This window comes from Scomber japonicus, chromosome 19, assembly GCF_027409825.1.
Source record: "Scomber japonicus isolate fScoJap1 chromosome 19, fScoJap1.pri, whole genome shotgun sequence".
Taxonomy (NCBI): Eukaryota; Metazoa; Chordata; class Actinopteri; order Scombriformes; family Scombridae; genus Scomber; species Scomber japonicus.
Window position 1 is genome coordinate 2,906,375 of NC_070596.1, and position 20,380 is coordinate 2,926,754.

Sequence of the window (20,380 nt, forward strand, 5' to 3'; positions counted from 1 at the left end):
ACACCACTCAGCCCTGTCTGTGCAGCCATGTTTAAAGTCATATCTGAACAAGTGGCAACTGAGCTGCTGATATTTCACCTGCAGAGGTCTGGCACTCAAAGCAAACTGATTTTTTCATGGCTACTAAACATGTGTCTTGGACCTTAATCACCTCATGAAGTTAGTAACATGTTGGCAAACACTATTTACACAGGCAGCACACAGAGTTGAACTTGAATTTAGAGTATTGTATCTGTTCAACTGAGATTCACTCTCCTTTTAGCTCCGGTTTTCTCTCCACCAGTGAGAAATATATTAGAAAAATAGTTCATCAGCTGCTCTTTAACTGTGTCTGTTGAGCAGGTAGAGTACAGTGGCTTGATGAGACCTGACTGCCTGTAGGCTGATGAGACAGGGAATGAAGTTATATTGCTAAACATAACAATAATGATCAGTGCATCTTATCTTCTCTTCTTTTTTATGATACTGAGAAAATAAAAACATTGGAAATTGCTTCATGGTTTACTGACACATAATTTATGTTATGAAACATGTATTGCTCACATGGACGTAATTTTGGGGTGGGACAGGGGGGACATGTCCCCTGCACTTTTTCAAAAGGCAGTTTTGGTCCCAATTGGCAACACTGATAACCCCCGCCACCTCAGTACTCGAGCCAGTTGTGTCCCCCCCACCTCTGAAATCAAAATTTCGTCTATGATTGCTCATGTTATGTAGGGAAGTCTTAATGTGAAAGTTAGCTGAACAGATATATTTCTACAACATTGTGGACAGTTCTATGGAAGCTCAGACAGATTATAGATATTCAGTGTTTACTATAAAAAGATCTGAAATGATAAGGGCTTTAATATACTGAGTTCTGAGACTGATCTGTGCTGAGGAAACAAACAAAAAAATATATCAAGAGTTCTGTATGTTTTATTTTTTTTCTTCTTACAATTGTCTTTTTTTTTTTTTTTTTTTTTTACAAAATTCTGTCTTAAATGATGCATTATTAATATTAAAATGTGGTATAAAATGAGTTAATTCCTTAGAGGTTAACTCCTGTTGATGTACTGCTGGCTCACTGCTGAGATCATAATAAACTTTTACTGATAAGTTTTAACAAATGCACAGTGTGCAGAGATGAGATTAAATATGAAGATATGAAATACATCTAAATAAAAAAATCTAATCAAATCAAAAACAAAAAATGACTTGTTTATCTCAGAACATTGTTCGGTCTGTCAGAATGAACACAGGACAAAATAGGGTTTTTTTCAGATAAGACATTACAACATGAAATGAAACCATTTCTTGTCAACAACAGTATGACCTAATCTTTGCCACATAATTAAGCAATAAGCAAACTCATATGCATGTGTGTGTGTGATGAAACTGCAGGAAGACGAGCACAGAAGTCAAACTTCAAACACAAACATCAAGCAGCTTCAGTGAAAGTCAAAGTTGTTCAAGTGTTATGTTTCTGGCTCAGCTCGGTCCTGTCAGAGGTTTGACAGATAGACATGATTCACATTAGATTAACTAAGCTCACAGTATTCCCCTCTGTTACAAAGCCAATATTAAGGTTTGCTCATAGGGGCTGACCTCAGGCATTGGATATTATATGGTTTTAAAGAATAAAAAACAGACAAACTGATCATTCTGTGACTAGGAATGAAACAAATCAGTTGGAAACTTTTTTTTATTTTATTTTACCCATTATCTCAAAATCAGGAGTTAGGGTTCTTATTATTTATGATGACAAAGTTGTTTTCTCATAATAAAGATCATATCAAGAAAACAATGATTCTTTTGTGCTTGTGATTTTGAGGTGATGGGTTAGGGTTCCATAGATGTCATAACTCTGATTAGAAGAATTTTTTTGATGATGTATCTTCTTGAATTAGTTTCAAAAGCGATCACACAAACTCATTTAATGAGCACATTTTCAGTTAACGCAATGAATGAATGAATCTCCATGGAACAAGTCACTACCTTGTTTAAGCTGTGGAAGGTTGCAGAAAATCCTGCAATGATACTTTCTGATTTTTACAGTTGGTTACTTTTAACCAATACAGTTAACTGACATTATCAGCTCGAGTCAAATACATCAACTGATGATACTGTAATTAAACCATTATCAAACGATATTAACCAGTTCCTTCCTAAAGGAGTCCAGTCAGTCAGTAGTGTAGGTGAGGAATTAAACATAATGGGCCCTATTTTAACGATCAATGGCTCATGGCGTGAAGCGCGTGGCGCAAGTGCCTTTGGGGCGTATCCAAATCCACTTTTGCTATTTTAACGGCGGAAAAACAGTCACTGCGCCAGAGTAAACCAATCAGAGTGTCATCTCCCATTCCCTTTAATATCAAAGAGCGCTGTCACTTTGGTGGATTGCTATTATAACATTTACCCAGCAATGCGTTTCAATAATATAACATGAGTTACTTTTGCTGAAAGGAAAGTTGGCTGATTAACTGCTAACCTCACATTTAATTCATATAAAGGAAGAATATGGAGATATAACCAACCAGTGTGATGAGTGTAGAGGTGTGTGTAGTTATACTGCAGCAGTCTGGTGTCATCAGGTGATTTAATAAACAGTGAGTGGCTGTGCGTAATGGCACTGCGCTCTTGTCAGAGGCTATACAGACTTTTTTGTTAGGACTGTCCACAACGGCGCTCTCCATTTTTTACAATTAATTAAATCTGATAAATATTATGACTAACTAATATGACATGCATTTTTAATATGTTGATTTACACCACAATACGAATTCACATTGTGGTCCTTTTATTAGTGATGTTTTGCATGTTTGTGTGCTGCGTCCGTGTGGTAACAAGCTATCTATAGGAGCATATTGGACTCTTGATAATAAGACTCTTAAATAACAGTGAAATATGCGCCAGTGACTTCAGACCTGTTTTTTTTTTTGGTCAGTAGCGCAAACACTTTCTTCTGCCTCAGAATATCATCGCGCCACCAATGAACCTGACCACATCTCATTTAGAGACCAACACACCCATAGGCGCACAGACTGGTGCAAGTGCATTTGCTATTTAGACAACGTGGGCACAGGGCGAGAAAGTGATAACTGAGCCGGGGGAAACTAATAAAGACATGCGCCACGCGCGCCATTCGCTGTGCGCCGACCGCAAGATGGGGCCCAATATCTTACTTCTGTATCAGATACATTTAAATGCCACACCACAAAAGTAACCAGAAAGAGAGTACCTGGAAGTGTGTACTAGAGTGCCTTTAGTGCCTTTCTTTGTCTCTCTAAAAGCACTCTAGTATGTACAAAGGAACCATGGGAACTTGCTGCTTCCTATTCTGAACACAGTGTAATTGATATCTAATCACCTGAGTCCTCCAAAAATGAAAAAAGTGCAAAGTTCAGTTGCACTTAAGAAGAGCTGAATTTTATCCAGCATGTTGAATTGATTCCCTTAGCCCTCCTGAGTCAAGGAAGGAAGGGAGGGAGGAAGGAAGCGAGGAAAGGAAAGAAGGGAGGAAGGACGGAGAAAAGAAGGGAGGAAGGAAGGAAGGATGGAGGAAAAAAGAAAGGAAGGAGGGAGAAAGAAAAGAAGGACAGAGGAAAGAAGGAAGGGGGAGGGAAGAAAGAGAGAAGGAGGGAGGGAGGAAGGAAAGGAAAGGAAAGGAAGGAAGGTAGGAAGGAAGGAAAGAAAGAAGGAAGGAGAGAAGGAAGGAAGGAAAGAAAGAAGGAAGGAAGGATGGAAGGAAAGAAGGAGGGAGGGAGGGAGGAAGGAAGGAAGGACAGAATGAAGGAAGAAAGGGGGGTGGAGGAAGGAAAGAAGGAAGGAAGGAAAGAAGGAGGGAAGGAGGAAAGAAGGACAGAAGAAAGGAAGAAAGGGGGATGGAGGAAGGAAAGAAGGAACAGTCAAAACAGACGGGGTCAATTTGACCCGGAAGGACGACACAAAGGTTAATTCTGCAAGAGTGAAAAAGAAGAAGACAGTGTTTGTGAGCAAACAGCTGCACACCTGATGTTAATCAGAGGTTTACTTCTCCACATCAAATCAATGTTTTAACAGTAATGTTTCATTTAACATTTAGTAAATATATATTTGCTGCACTCTCATCCAGAGTCAGAAACACACCTCAGTGTGTCAATGTTAGAAGGAGATATCACTGTTGACATTAACATGATCTATGCCCTGTCGCCATGGTGAGGATGTCAGATCTGTACTCTGTCCTTGGATACAGGATGTATATGATATCCTGACACACCTTGTAAAACTAGACTAAAGGGTAAAGAATTCAGAGAATGTCTCAAATGTTTCACTGCGCTGAATGCACAGTACTCATGAGATACTGGCCTCATGAGATTTCTTACAATTTTGGGACAGTATCAACTTTATTACAACTAGGGTCTTATACATAGTTCTATCATCAATACAACTAAGTCCAACATGATTAGACAGGTGTGAAACAAAGTGTGTCTAGATCTAAACCAGAGAGAAGTGGAAGTGATCACTCCGTCATCGTGCAGGATAACTGTGTGCATGCACCAATGACGCAAAGCCGCCATTCTAATTTAGTCTGATGTCACTACCCAGCATGCACTTGTACACTCTGAGTTTACATTCCTCTATGGAGGAAGTTCTTATGTTTTCCTTTGTTTCCTCTATCAGATTATTTGGGTTTGTTTGTTTACAACCTTTCTGATCATGTGACTGCTCATGTTTCTTCACCATTCTTAGTAAATTCTTAGCAGTTTGTTTGTTACTATGGCTCACAGGAAATGAAGGCTAAAACTACAAAATAAGACCCAAGTTGTAATAAATCACAATCATCTTTTCATTTGTATGCAATATGTTTTATATATAGTTTATCTTCATATCCCAAACACGAACAGAGTGAACTGAACCTTCTAAATATTACAATTTACAACTTGTTCACATTGTAAATCCAACCAGTAAACAGTATACAGTATAATGCTCTAACAGCTCACACCTGAATAACACTGTACAGCTCAGTCACAGGTGATATTTACATCTCTCATCTCAGTTATAGTGAGTTATCATGTAACTGTGGGAATATTCTGAAATAATCTGTTGATATCTCAAAGTAGAACAGCGCAGACACTATGAAGTCACTTCCTGCTTCTAACACCTTTCATGTTAATTGAACCAGTATTAAAGTCTGTCAGTACATTACCAGCAAACATTCAAATCTAGGTAAACAAAAGCAAAGAGTTTTTTTAAATTGATAAATAAATCATATCAATCATCAGAACGTTCACAGCATTAAAAAAACACAAGTGGGAAAACATTTGATATGACTAAACAACTGGGTACTTCTGGACTTCTACATTCAAATCTTTCTTCCCAAATCAGTCAAGACAAACAGAGTTATTTTTGTTTCAAAAATAAACAATATGAATTGAACACATAGGATGTGTGCTGTGATTGGTCATCATTTGCTCAAAATGATGTATTTAAATCTGACTGGCTAAAATAAAATCAGTGAAAATGAAATATTTGTGGATACATTTGTTAACAAACAGAATTAAGTTGACGTGTCAGCAAATTTTCAACACCATATCTGTGAACCATTTATTTGTTTAGAAGTTACAAACCAGATTTGTGTATCTTCATTTTTGTACACTAATAAATAGAATCGCTTCAATTTTTACTCTAATTCTTTTTTACTGCTGTAGTAAATATGGCATTTTATACCGGATTTAAAAGGAAATAATTCATTTAATGGATGATCATATATTGTGGTATTTTTAATGAATTATCTACATCTGTATAGTTTAATGGTTTTTATAGTGGCTTTACAGGGATGACTTGCATGATGTTTGCTTTATTCAAATCACCTCCCTTCATATAATCCATTCATTTCTCTGAAACCTTAAATGTAAAGTTAAATTAATGAATATCCTTCATGTTGTGTGCTTTTATTTTCCTCTAAACACACATCAGTTTAATACATTACAGTTAATTCATCAACGTATCAATGAATTAACCACAGATTGTACACCTTCATTGAAGAATGAAGGCTTCTTCAAGGTTTAAATGAAAGGCTACCAGTATGTTTTTGTTTTGTTTTTGTTTTTTGTATTTTAAAGGTCTTTTACCTATTATAAACCTCTGAATCCATGAAAAAATACATTAAATAATAGTAAATACAATACAGTTAATTAACTGAATAAGAGTTCCTTCAAATGTCCTTCATTTACTGCTGAAAATATTTCAGACTTCTTAACCTTCTTAACACTTTCAAAACTGATTTGTCAAATATGTTCTTATTACTGTGTAAATGAATAAGAAATATCTTCAGTTTGAGGTACTTGGTGTGTTTTCAGGTTTTTTTAAGGTATAGTAGTTTCACTGTGATGCATTCAGGTTCATATTATTTATTGAACAAAAATAACTGTACGTTAGGGACATTACTGCTCACATATATGTAGTGAAGCTCATTCAGCTTATTCACTAGTTAGATAAGAGCTTTTCATTCAGATCTCAGTAAATCACTCAACTTGATTGTAGGCACAAATGTTTCCATTAAATATAAAATACTGCAGAAAGCAGAGCTACTGAATGAGATCCCTCTTTGTGCATGGTTTGGAGCTGTGTCATCACCCCATACTTGTGACTTTTATAGCTTGCGTTCTCCAGAGAGGATGTTCTGGTAGATACTGTCTGTTAGAGGAATGTAGCTCTTCTGCAGGTGATCCAGCACATACAGAGGATCAGAGATTGTTGAGGGGTTGAAGCCGCTCTGCACCAACTGGAACTTTTGCTGCTTGAAGGTGCTTGTCATTTCCATCACCTCCTGAAGACACGAAAACAACAACCATCAGTGTCATTTCAGGGTAGCAGCAGATTTCACACTGAACATTTCTAAATAAATGATTTATAGGTAAACAGGCTCCACTGCTGTGCACACACTGACTGCAATAAAGCTGAAACAGATTAGTTTATCAGTTGATTATTTGATCAAGAAAACATGAATCAAAAACAATTTCAGTAACTGATGGTTTAAAAATATTTTTCAAGCAGTAGTGCCAAACGTTTTCTACAACTACTCAGATGTGAGGACTTGCTGCTTTTCTCTGTTTTACATCATCATAAACTGTGTATTTTTCATCATCATCATCATCATCATCATCATCATCATCATCATCATCATCATCATCATCATCATCATCACCTTTATTGTCAGACTCAGGGTCCAGTTTAAAAACACACAGACAATACAGACACAATATATATTATATATATATATATATATATATATATATATATATATATATATATATATATATATAAAAAGACATCAGATACATAGAAAAATAAAAGCATTGCACTAGTTATGAAGACATTCATACCAGTGTTTCCATACAGGTGACTGGTAATGTATGGATCTATACTTTGGGTCTGACAACAGACTAACAATGTTGTTCTGAGAAACGTTCAGGCGACAAACACATTTGTACATCAAACTCCTCAATAAGGCCTTGAAAGTGTCGACTCATGCTCTACAGAACAGTACCTGGTGTCATTATAAGCAACCTGAGTCTTCTGCATGCTCGCCTTTTTAAACTACGCCCACAAGGGAGCTGTATAAATAAAGGAGTACAATATGCCTTCACATGTGGAATTTATATATTTTATATATATTTTTCGAAGACATCACAGGAAATTGTGGTGGTCACTTTTTTTAATGTTTGCTGTCCCTAATGACTGATCAACTACAGGACAAAGGACTAGCAGCTGATGGACACTAGAGGGTGTAGTACACTTACTGATACAGCATACAGTATGAAATGCTGCTGCAGTGAATAGTGAGTAAACAATCTGTCTCCTTTGGAACATGCTACTCATCTCTGCTCTGCTCAGTGTGTTCACAGGACCAGTAGTCAACAATATGAATACACCATAATAAGCTTTCAACACATGCACAAATATATACACACACTTTAGTTTAGGTTGAATAGAGAAGACCATGACAGTGCTGTATCACATGTCTCTGATGATGACATCACTGACAGAGATCACACCCAAAAGTTCATCCAAAATGTGTTTAAAAAACCTGTCATTCACACACACTAACACACTGATGGTGGTGGAGCTGCTATGAAAGGCAGTTGGCTGCTGACTGCTGGGGCCAATCTGGGGCCAATCTGGGATCAGACATCACCCTTATGTTTACTAGAAGACTTCTACCTGAGCCACAGCCAGCACAAGAAGCAGAACAGTGTAATAATGGAACGTTTACACACTTACACAACTTCACCTATGTTACGATCGGGCACTGGGAACCATAGTGATAAGATAAATGCAACAGTTTAGTTTTGTGTTGAACTAATCCTTTGAACTAGGTCTGTACACACAAGCTTACAGTTGTGTAATGATATAGTTAAGCACCTGGTGTCACAGTGCTTCTTTCAGCCGCTCACTGCTCTGTTCTAAGACCATTCATCAAAACCAAATTAAGCTGCAGATACTTACCTGAAGTCTTATGAAGTGTGGTCGAGCGTATGCTGGTAGATCTCTCACCACATGCTCAAACAGTTTGTTCCCATCAAACGTCAGGTCTGGTCTTACAATCATAGCAGCCATTCCTGCTCTGCCCTCATGTCCTGTGGACAACATGGTTCAGTGTTACTTGTTCCAGCACTCTCTAGCACCATTCACTGTCAGTCAATACAAAGTCTTTAGCTGCAAACTACTGCAAGAATAAAGTTAAAGGCCATGTAAAGTAAGAATAAATATGTGTTCTGAGTTTGACATACCACAGAAAAGTGTGTTGTTAACCACCCTGCCTAATTTGAATGATTAAAAAAATCGCCAAATATATGAAATTAGACTTCAAAGTTGTGTAAAAATCAGTCTCTTTCTCTGCTCCCAAACGCTGTGGGAGTGCCCACCGAGTCCGCTGAAACCCCGCCCCCTACCAAGTGTCACCTGTCAATCAAAGTCACCACCTCTACCAGAAACATGGAAGCTACGTCTGAGAGTTTTCTGCTGCTAACTCAGCTGCTAGCTCGGCTAACTGGCTAACTGTAGACTGTAGTAGTATTTTAAGAAATACATTTATGACCTATTTAATGTGTTTAGAAGAAAATGTCTGAATTCACTTTACACAGTCTTCAATATGCAGTATGTGGCACATTTACCAGTCGTTGATTATTCTGAAAACATATACATTTCAAAAGTTTTGTCATTTTGTTTTGTCATCTAGGTGAAGTCTGATGTTCAGCCACACTATACAAACATACCTGGTATTTCTACTCCATACACGTTGACTTCTTGGATAAAATCCACCAGTCCAAGAGTTTCTGCCACCTCTGTTGTTGCTACATTTTCACCCTTCCACCTGAAATCAGGGGGGAAAATATTTCATTTAAGTGATTAACATTGTAATTATAGTAAGCTTTGCATTCAAAATATGTAATCACCACATAGCCTGTTACAGACCCATCTCCCTATTAAGTGTCTAGTCATGATTATCAGTTGTACTGCATCTTTATCACAAAACATAGCAGCAGTGTCAAAAATCTATGCACTCCAATCTTTTCTCTCTGAAGTTTGCCTCCCTGCTGTGAGAGCTGTGCAGAGAAGCTCTTCTTACACCAGTACAAAAAAAGCTACTCCATTGATCATTGCAAATCCATATACTTGGGAAACAAGATAGATTTAAAAAAAATAAAAATAAAAATCCTGACCATGGTAAGAGTCAAGCTCCAAAAATGTTGGATCCTACATTTCCCATGATGCTCAATATTGAAGTTTATTCAGTGAAGTTTCAGGAGCAGGCCCACAATGCAACTTGTGGCATTCCTATAAATACCACCTAACCCTTTCCTCCTCTTCCGCTCTTGTATTCTACCCCTGCCCCATTTCTCTCATCCTGTTTCTTCTGTGGTATAGTGTCCTCCGTCAGCAAGCAGAGGAGCTACGCACATGAATCATTTTTCTTAATAAATCATTTAAATGTATCTTGTTGTTAGTGAATCATCTCCCTGCTTGGTTGTTGTTTCAAACTCCTAGTCCTGGTCTATGAATTGTACCTGTAGTTAAAAAACAAATCTTATCCAACTGTACCTGAAGGTGTCTCCTACTCTGTCTCTGAAGGAGATGAAGCCCTCATGGTCTTCAGCCATGAGGTCACCTGTGTTAAAGTAGGCGTCTCCCTTCACAAATACGTTCCTCATCAGCTTGTTCTCAGTCAGCTGTTTACTTCCAGCGTAGCCAAAGAAAGGGCTGAGGGCGCTCACCTTAGACAGTAAGAGTCCTGTCTCGCCTGAGAACACACATACGACAGATAATATCACATCAATACTATCGTAAAAGGAAATTATATTCATTCATGGAAATATTTAGGAGCTCTTACCCTTTTTCACTCGTTGACAGAACCCATACTGATTTTTCACTGGTACATCTTTAATCATGTCATACTTCACCAGATCATACTTGAACAGGAGCTGCACAAAAAGTTAGAAGGAAATATTTATACATGGTGTGGTTACATAGCAGTCTAAACTAATGAAAGCAACTATCACCCACAAATAACATTAGTGATGGCTCAGTTCCATTTAGATGTGCCAGGACACCATGCCAGTGAGTCAGCATGCACAACACCACAGGCCTGGAACTGGAACACTGACTGAATGCAGCCTTTATTCAGCTGTTTCCTGCTGTAGCATATCAAAATGTCTGCTGAGAAAATGTCAGAGCAATTGTTCTTCAAACAAACAAACAACAAAAAAAAGACATGGTGAAGCGGTTGTGACAGGCCCGAAATGATACTACTTCCTACTTTTAAGAAATCTTAACTAGCTTTTTCTTGAGTTTTAAAGGATACATTCACAATTTTTAACGTCATGAAACAGCAGTCATGTGTCCATATGAACTCTCTGTAATCATTCCTCCTGTTCATACTGACTACCGGCAACAAATTCTCCAAGGACATTCTTTTTAATATATATATTATTATTATTTTAATCACTTCTAATAGATCTATAATACGCTGTATAAACAAAATTGTTCCCCAGGGCTACTTAGGGACACAAATGTCCCTATTGAAACCCATTACCCAATTAGTATTCTATAATGATAAATCCAGCATTCTAGAGTGGAAGACATGCCATCACAATAACATTCCAGAATGGAACACTTACCATCACAATCACATTGTAGAATGGAACATGCAACATTATAAATGGAACACTTACCACAATCATATTCTAAAACAGAACATACTACATCCTAGAGAATAACAGCGTTAGTCAGCAACCAGTCATGTTTTTACTGCTTTGGAGAATGACAGGCTGGTTGTACATGACTGTTACAACAAGACTGCACCACTCTTAGATTGTGTTCATACCTAAGAGAAAATCCTAAATACGAGAAAACTGGTGAATGCAACAAGCTCTCGTAAGTCACTCGTAAGACTGACTGAAGAATGAATCTGGTCCACTGAGACCATCATGTCTAAATGTGACCTAAGACAAATCACAAATCAGAACCTACGTAGTGCTATATGGTGATACAGTTCTTTCTACATTTAAAGAGCTTCATGTTTGTGTCAGTAAACTTATCCTGGTGATGCAATAAACTCAGAAGGCCCACACCACAGACTTCCTTCTTCAGTTAAGAACCAAACACTACTCATATTCTATTCAGATTATATAAAACAATAAACTGCCTGGTAGAATTAATTGAAGAATTGGTTCACAATTTTTCATGTAGCCTATTTTCAAGTCACATACTGCCTCATATGAACAGTAAAGATGTTTTCCTCTCTGTAATCATTCCTCCTGTTCATACTGACTATTAAAAGATCTCCTTCAAATGTGCTTTCAATGGAAGTGATGGAGGTCTAAATCCACAGTGTGTCCACACACTCATTTAAAAGTAGATGATCAGCTTCTATTGAGCTTCATCAGTGTGAGTTAGTCATATCAAGTGATATCTGACACATTTACAGTCTTTTTACCATCAAATTCCCTCTTAGTGTTTCCTGTTGAGCTGTGGTGGAAGTATAGTAACAAAAAGAGCAACTTTGGTACTAAAAACACTGTAACGTTGAAACATAGAAGATGAAGATTTGACTCATTTGGACGCTGAAGCTTCATATTAGCTTCACATCAACTTTTAAATACATTGTTACACAGAAGGAGGACTGTGGATTTAGTCCTCCATCACTTCCATTGTTAGTACATTATGAAGAGATCTTCTAATGGTCAGTATGAACAGGAGGAATCATTACACTGCATTTCCTACATGTTTACAATTATTATTAGTATTTGTAATGTCTAACAAGATTTCAAAAACTTTTCTTGGGTAATAATCTCAGTGTTACTTGGGTGATATCATACTCAAAGTTTGTTACTTCTATTAGAACTACAATATATTCAGTTTAAATGTATGAAAATTAAACAACACTTACTAAACATTACACAACTCATTAAGAACTGCATTCATGTAACTGTTTGGCTACTTGGGGTCAGCAGAACAAGCTGATCATTTGTAAATATATATATATGCTACTTTAAATCACACACACACACAGAGAGAGAGAGAGAGAGAGAGAGAGAGAGAGAGAGAGAGAGAGAGAGAGAGAGAGAGAGAGAGAGAGAGAGAGAGAGAGAGAGAGAACAAAATTCTATTACACACTAATGAAAAAATGATATTGACAGGCTTTCCTCAGTTCAAACATGAACACTCTTAACACTTGGATAACTACATGTTTTAGCACTGTCAATCATGTTTCCTCTGTTAGGAAAGTCATTATGTTTCACTTGTCTAACTAGATTTTATAATGGTCTGTGGGCCAGTAGGATGGCTCTAAGAATAACTCAGGTCAGAGCTTAAAAGCTAAATTGATTTTGCCATCCTTTTGTAACTGGATGATTAAACATGATTAACGGTAGGCCTGCAGACTAGAATTAGTGTGGTTAATACCTAGTGTACTACAGCCACTGTTTATCCTCTCTAACTGTCTGACAAGACTTACAGCATGATCTTTAGCTCTGATTATGTAGCTGGCATTCTTTACCCAACCTCTTCTTTACCCAGCAGAGTAATAATGCTAATAACCCTAAATTATTTACATGTTATTTTGTGTTAATTATTGTATTATATTATATCATATTATATTATATTATTAAACTGTAATATTTCACGTTATTTGTATTATTTTGTAGTATGTTATACTCATATATATACTCATCAGTTTTCATGTAATCATGTCATAGATGTCTATTTTGAAAATATAAAAAAATAAGAAACTGCAAAAACATCTTGCTATTGTTTTTACATTTATTGTTACTATAATTTAGTATATTGTGTTGTATTGAATCATTACTTATTACGTTATAGTATTGTGGTGCATTGTGTTGCTAAAATATTTAGAATATACAGAATACATTTTACATTTCTATTGTACTGAATATTCTATGACAGTTGTATTATAGTTAATAGTTAATTATATCATATTACAAGACATTTTCTATTTTGAAAGTATAATAAGAATGTACTTGTTTGGAGTCAATCACATAGTTGTGAATGTGCTGCAGGGCTTCACTCAGTTTAAGAGGGAATGATGAGCTATGTATCTATAGGACTGATGTACTCATGTTGTGGGAATGTTAACACCAGTAAAAGTCAGTTTAATGAAAAATGTTCAGTTTAGTGAAGGTCTGAAAATCTGTAGAAAGTTATGTGAATTTGTATTCTTACATTTGTAGGGTTTGTGTAGTATTATCTTAAAATGTATACATTGTATTATAGATTTGGTTAATATTAATGTGTTATTTCATACATAAGATCAGATTCATGATCATTACCATGTATAATAAAATATAATAAAAAGAACATACACATTATATTGTAATATAATTCATTACAGGTGTAATAACTCTCTGACCCAATCTCAACAAAAACTGAACAATGTACACAAATAAATGTATTGATATTGTTATTGAATACTTTATATCTCACAGGTGTTTATGATACTTATATTACCCCATATACAGTAACTACGGTCAACTGGTTGACCCCTTTAAGACCCCTGTAATAGAGGACACACACATCCTGGCTAATACATGACCTGGCAGATCTTCTGTAAGCTGTTTACTCCTCCCCCCCACTACTTACCATGTGCACTTTAGTGATCAAATTCAAATCCGACTCACTGCCACTGCAACAGTTAAAGATGAATGTGTGTTGTGTAGGTATGCACCTCCAAAATGAAGTCATATATTTGGGTTGCCTCCAAATGTTTAAATATCCCTTCCAAACATGTTTTAAGATATATATACAGTAAAATTCTCTAATTTCAATAATAATCTGTGTGTTTTGTATGCTATCATCTTGAAATGACATCATCTCCTTCTATGTCATTAAACATTCCAGAATCTCCGAATATGCAAATATTGTTCATTTGCCAAAAGATGTCTGCTTCCTGAATGTTGGGTCTCTTTAAAATGAAACCTGAAGAGTCTGAGTCTAGACCTGCTCTATGTGTAAAGTGCCCTGAGATGACTTTTGTTGTGATTTGGCGCTTTATAAATAAAGATTGATTGATTGATACGGTCTACACCTGCTTCAAAAATAAACTATAATGGTTATCTAATCATAACAAAACATCATTTTATTGAATGTAAATCTGTCAATATTTTAATTGTTTATAGAGAATTGTGTGTGTGTGTCATACACTCTGCAGTAAAACCACACATTGGATGGTTATTATAATATAAGAAAGAGCAAATATCAGTCTGTGCTGAACCATAAATGTTACTGTGTGGTATTTACATCACATAACTCCAGCAGCAAGACATCAGCTAGGGTTGCATTAATGATTACATTCATTATTGCTGATTCATTTCTTAAGTCATTGATTGGTTATCAATTGTTTGGTCCATAAAATGTCAGATATTCCAGATATAAAAAAGAAAGTACATAGAAGTACAATTCTTGGTGAACAACAGTGTATCCATCCACTCTCTACTTCTATGCAGTGTCTCTGCTACAAGACAGCTGTCAGACAGGCTCAGATTTAGGTTTTGGTCTCTGTAGAGGCATGATAGTACCAAACCTGGAAACCTCACTGTGATAACAAGACTTCAGGAAGCTCCACCCGGACACTCACACTGTTTTTATGGGTTTTTTAAAATTGTTCCAGCACTTAAGTCTTCCTAAAACCACAAATTATCATTTTTGCACAGCTCTTTCTGTGTATGGATTAAACAAAAAAAGGAACAACATGTTAATCAGTTAGCTTTAGAGGAGCTAAATGTATTTGGACTTTAGACAGAGTCAAGCTAGCTGTTTCCCTCTGCTTCCAGTCTTTATGCTAAACTACGCAAACCACATCCAGATTCCAGCTCCCACCTTCACATGAGATTCAGTGTAAGTGTATCTCCAAAAATGTTTCATTTTTCCTCAAAATGTACAGATAGTCAAGACTTCAATACCCACAATGCCTTGCACTTGCAGAGCAAACAGGAAATTCACCATTTATTGTCACTCAGTGGAAATGTGTCTACTGCTAAAGATGAACAATGAGCTGTCAAGACCCTGAATATGTTCTGCTGGACTTGTGTCAACAAAACATTACTCAAAAGATCCCATAGGTATGCAGACTGAAGTTTAAAACACAACCTCTCTCTCTCTCTCTCTCTCTCTCTCTCTCTCTCTCTCTCTCTCTCTCTCTCTCTCTCTCTCTCTCTCTCTCTCTCTCTCTCTCTCTCTCTCTCTCTCTCTCTCTCTCTCTCTCTCTCTCTCTCTCTCTCTCTCTCTCTCTCTCTCTCTCTCTCTCTCTCTCATACGCACACACATTGTGAGTCAGAAATGTGCAATGTACTAGGCAGGATGTCAGTGATTCATTCTTTGGGAGTATTCTTGGAAAGTGTAATGCAGATGTGCTCTTCCACACTAGAACAGTACATAATACAGCACACAGTGGTCCTGCCTAACCCACTCTACCCCCTGTACAGATGTCACTATAATCAAGTGGTGCACTTCCTGCTGCAGTAGTGCAGTGATGTCACTGTGGTTAAGTGTGGACTGTTAATAAAACACCTTCCAACAATAATGTGGCTTGTGAAGAGGAGGTAAGGAAGCAGAAGCAAAGTTTCAAAATGTATGAGCAGTAATTTCACTGAAAGCTTTAGTTAAAGTAAGTAAGTACTCATGTCTTATTATGTTAGTGAATGAAACCCACAAGACTTTTCTTTGTTCAAGTTGATATTGGTCTGCAGTAACTTTGTTGTTTCTCTGCTGTGGAACCACCATCTGAACAGTAAAAAGAGACAATGTGTATCTGTGTGTACCTGTGTGTACCTGTGTGTATGGGGACTGCCCAATATAGCCAATATAATGCCCTTGTTATTTTTAGCCAATGGGCACAGTAAAAAACATTTTGTGAACAGTATATTTGCATCTGAACATCAAAATACAGTGAGATATTAGGGGCAAAGACATCCAGTTTATCCAAGTTTATGGATCACCTTCAATATGTTTGTGATTTCTGTTGGTTGTAATGAATTACTGTTACTTGCTGCTAGCTCCAGTTGCCCATGCCAACCTGTGGTACTGACAGAGCAGATGCTGTAAGTATTTTTTTTGTTTTTTTTGTTCTTTCCATGTGACTTGAGGCTGCAAACTGAATTGCAAACAATAAAGTTGTTTGATTGATTGATTGATTGAATGTTTCAGCCTAAAACCACCCCGTCACAATACAATCTATGGCACAACTTTTTAACAGGAGCAATTCATTTTCATGGAATGTTGTAATAAGTGGATTTTCTGGTGAAGGTGGGGTAGATCTGGATGGGGCTTTCACACAGGACATAACATTAGAGAATGCTGACATGTGAATTGCAAACTATTTTGACAATGGTGAACTTTACATTTATGACCGCGGCGGGGGAATTTTCATATCATGCTTTGGAATTGCCAAGGACTTACCCTGTAGAAGAAGTTGGAGCGACCCACAGTACCAATCTTGCCAATGTGGTTCATGAAACACAGGTTTCCCTCAGTGGAGCCATACACTTCGCACATTTTAACGTCTCCATAGTGACTCTGGAACTCCCGCCAGACATCCTGACGAAGCCCGTTCCCTACTCCCATCCGCACCTTGTGAACCTTATCCATGTCTGTCTGATGGATGGAGAGAGAAGTGATGACATCAGCAGAGTAGATCTGACAGGTGACAGCTGATCATTTCTCAATCATATGTAAATTGGTTCCATGTAAATATCTGATCATCTCATTAAGCTGACACAGTAGTATACATACAGAGAAATGTCAGTTATGTAAGGAGCTATAAAACTACTATGCTAAGGAATATGTGTAGAGTGTGTGTGTGTGTCACAGACAAAGAAATATCATGCCATGGGGAGCAATTTGGAGTTCAGTATCTTGCCCAAGAACACCTTGGCATGTTAACAGGAGTCAGGGATCAAACCACCAACCTTATAACTGATGGATGAAGTTACACAACACATCAAATAAAAGCTAAAAATATCCTAGTGTTCAGTATTCTGACTTGTTCTGGAATCAGGGTGGAAGAGGTGTTTATATTACATGGCAACTAAATAAAGATAGCCATGGAAACAATAAAAAAACAACAACCTCAGTGGTAAAGGTAAGAGAAGAATATATACAAGAAACCAAATACAGATCAATGTAGCTAGAACCTTATCACAACCTGATACGCCTCAACACAACAACCATTGTTCAATAAAGATCCCTTACAAGCTAATTAGACTAATAACCTGTCAATCATATTTCAAAGGCAGTTCCTAGAGCAGCACATCATTTTCCTGTTTGTGACTAAATACTTTGTAACCGTTTCAATTTGAACTGTTTGAATTTCCTGTAGCTTTAAGATCAAGTATTGACTGCAGCAGAACATCTCTATAGATGTACAGCATTCCTACAATGTGGGGCTGTAGCCAATGAGAGGCATCGCCCACATCTCAAGCTCTGTTGGAGAAAGGATCTTTTATGGGGAGCTACTGGTTAAATTTACAGTTAGCCTATATGACATCACCCTTTCTACCAGACGTCAACTGAGCATTATCCACTATAGTACTGAAAGTAAGATAGCTCAGCACTTTCCTCTGCTTCAAGCCATTGTCCTAAACTACACACATTCCAGTTTACTACAGTGCACTTCCTAAGATTTACTTGATCTTCAGTGTTCATAGTTCAGGAGGTTTTTACCAGCAGCCAAATTATCTGCAGAGGTCTCTGAAACCGGACTGGTAAAAAAAACAAAAAACAAAAAAAAAACACAGAATAAAGAAGTTTCACATTAAAAATCAGTGTTTCTCTGACGATGTCCATAGCGAGCTGAGTTGCTGCTAACGTTTGCTCAGCTAGTTTCTCTGATAACTTAAGATCTAGACTCCTCATGGCTAAAACCACCTGTGAGCAAACATTTTATTTGCACATTGATCACTGTGCATATTTACAGAATACAATTAGTAATTAGTACTCACTCTTGTGTGCACATATTGTGAACCTTTGGTTATGAGCTCTTCATGTGCATATCTTTAATTTCCCAGACAGTGCCAATCAGTAGTGAGGACAGTTCCACAGCCTCCCTTTCACCCACACAGAGACATAACAAAACAAGTGGACAAAGAGGACTTTGAGTCCAGCCTCAATAAGAACATGCTCTGCTCTCATACTGTGTGTGCGTGCATGTCTATGTGTCCACCATGGGAGGACGCAAACTAAAACAAAGACTGTGCTTGTCTTTCTGCAACAATTGTGCACAATGTTACTGAAATGATATACAAGTAGCAGTAACTGCAGAAGGACTCACCAGAGAAAAACTTCTGCCTACTGTAAAGGGCATTGGTGTTTTGTTCTTTCACTCTACTTAAACATGCTCACTTTGTCAATCATTCAGTGGATCAGCATGTTGATCCTCTTGATTTGTTTTGTAGTCTGGTGTGTGTGGTGTTAAATATACTGTAGATGTTGAGATAGTAACAGCAAGCAATGGAATAGAGTAATGAATGAATTAGAGTAGAATATAATAGGTGGAATGGAATAGAAGAAATAGTGTCACTCAGTTAGTCCCAAGACTGAGTGACTCTTTCCAGACTTTCACTTCAAATCAACATTCAATAAATCACACAGACAGAAATCATTCTGGAAAATTCTGTAACAGCATTAAAATGGTTTAAATCATATTTATCTGATAGAGTTCAGTTTGTAAATGTTAATGATAAATCCTCCATGCAAACAAACGTTAGACATGGTGTTCCTCAGGGTTCAGTGCTTGGATCAATACTATTCTCCTTATATATGGTTATTTTAGGAAACATTATCCGTAAACAGTCAATACATTTTCTATTGTTATGCAGACGATACTCAATTATATCTATCAATAAAGCCAAATGAAAGCAACCAGTTAGGTTATTGTGCTTGGTCCTAAAAACCTTAGAAACACATTATCTAATGACATAACTACTCTGGATGGCATTACTTTGGCCTCCAGCTCCACTGTAAGGAACCTAGGAGTTAAATTTGATCAGGATCTGTCCTTTAATTCCCACATAAAACAAATTTCAAGGACTGCCTTCTTTCATCTGCGTAATATTACAAAAATTAGACATATCCTGTCTCAAAATGATGCTGAAAAACTCATCCATGCATTTATTATTTCTAGGCTGGACTACTGTAATTCATTACTATCAGGCTGTCCTAACAATTCTCTAAAGACTCTCCAGCTGGTCCAGAATGCAGCTGCTCGTGTTCTGACAAAAACTAGAAAGAGAGATCATATTACTCCCATCTTGGCTTCACTGCATTGGCTTCCCGTAAAATTCAGACTAGAATTTAAAATCCTTCTCCTCACCTTCAAAGCTCTCAATGGTCAGGCTCCATCATATCTTAAAGAACTGATAGTACCTTATGTACCTACTAGAACACTGCGCTCCCAGCATGCAGGTCTACTTGTGGTTCCTAGTATCTCTAAAAGTAGAACAGGAGGTAGAGCCTTCAGCTATCAGGCTCCTCTCCTGTGGAACCATCTTCCAGATTTGGTCCGGGGGGCAGACACCCTCCCTACATTTAAGAGTAGTCTTAAAACTTTCCTTTTTGATAAAGCTTATAGTTAGGGCCGGCCAGGCTTGTCCTGGACCAGCTCCTAGTTTATGCTGCTATAGGCTTAGACTGCCAGGTGACTCCCATGATGCACTGCTCCTCTCTCCCCCTCTTTCTCTCTCTCTATCCATCCATCTATATTCATTAACATTCATGTACCACTAATACATCCAATAACCTAAACTTCTTCCTCTGTGCTTTCTGGTCTCACAGGTAATCTGGGCCTGTAGACGTCCGGATGATAGATTCCTGCCCTGGAGCTTCAAACTTCAATGTTGATTTACAG

General features: G+C 37.3%; 1 protein-coding gene and 1 long non-coding RNA gene across 2 annotated transcripts in view; both read right to left on the bottom strand.

Moving 5' to 3' along the window:
- Positions 1-939: 939 nt before the first annotated feature.
- Positions 940-3,496, bottom strand: LOC128380266 (uncharacterized). Its single transcript, XR_008323479.1, has 2 exons — positions 3,393-3,496; positions 940-3,307 (listed from the first exon to the last, which is right to left on the bottom strand). It is a non-coding gene; the product is annotated as an uncharacterized LOC128380266 (long non-coding RNA).
- Positions 3,497-5,825: 2,329 nt separating this feature from the next.
- slc27a6 (solute carrier family 27 member 6) overlaps positions 5,826-20,380 on the bottom strand; it is a 29,285-nt gene continuing 14,730 nt past the window's right edge. The window contains exons 5-10 of the mRNA XM_053340002.1: positions 16,936-17,130; positions 10,355-10,445; positions 10,066-10,264; positions 9,240-9,337; positions 8,470-8,600; positions 5,826-6,790 (exon numbers count right to left, since the gene is read on the bottom strand). Of these exons, the coding sequence (XP_053195977.1) occupies positions 6,614-6,790; positions 8,470-8,600; positions 9,240-9,337; positions 10,066-10,264; positions 10,355-10,445; positions 16,936-17,130 (891 nt within the window). The 3' untranslated portion in view covers positions 5,826-6,613. The remainder of the gene's footprint in view (positions 6,791-8,469; positions 8,601-9,239; positions 9,338-10,065; positions 10,265-10,354; positions 10,446-16,935; positions 17,131-20,380) is intronic.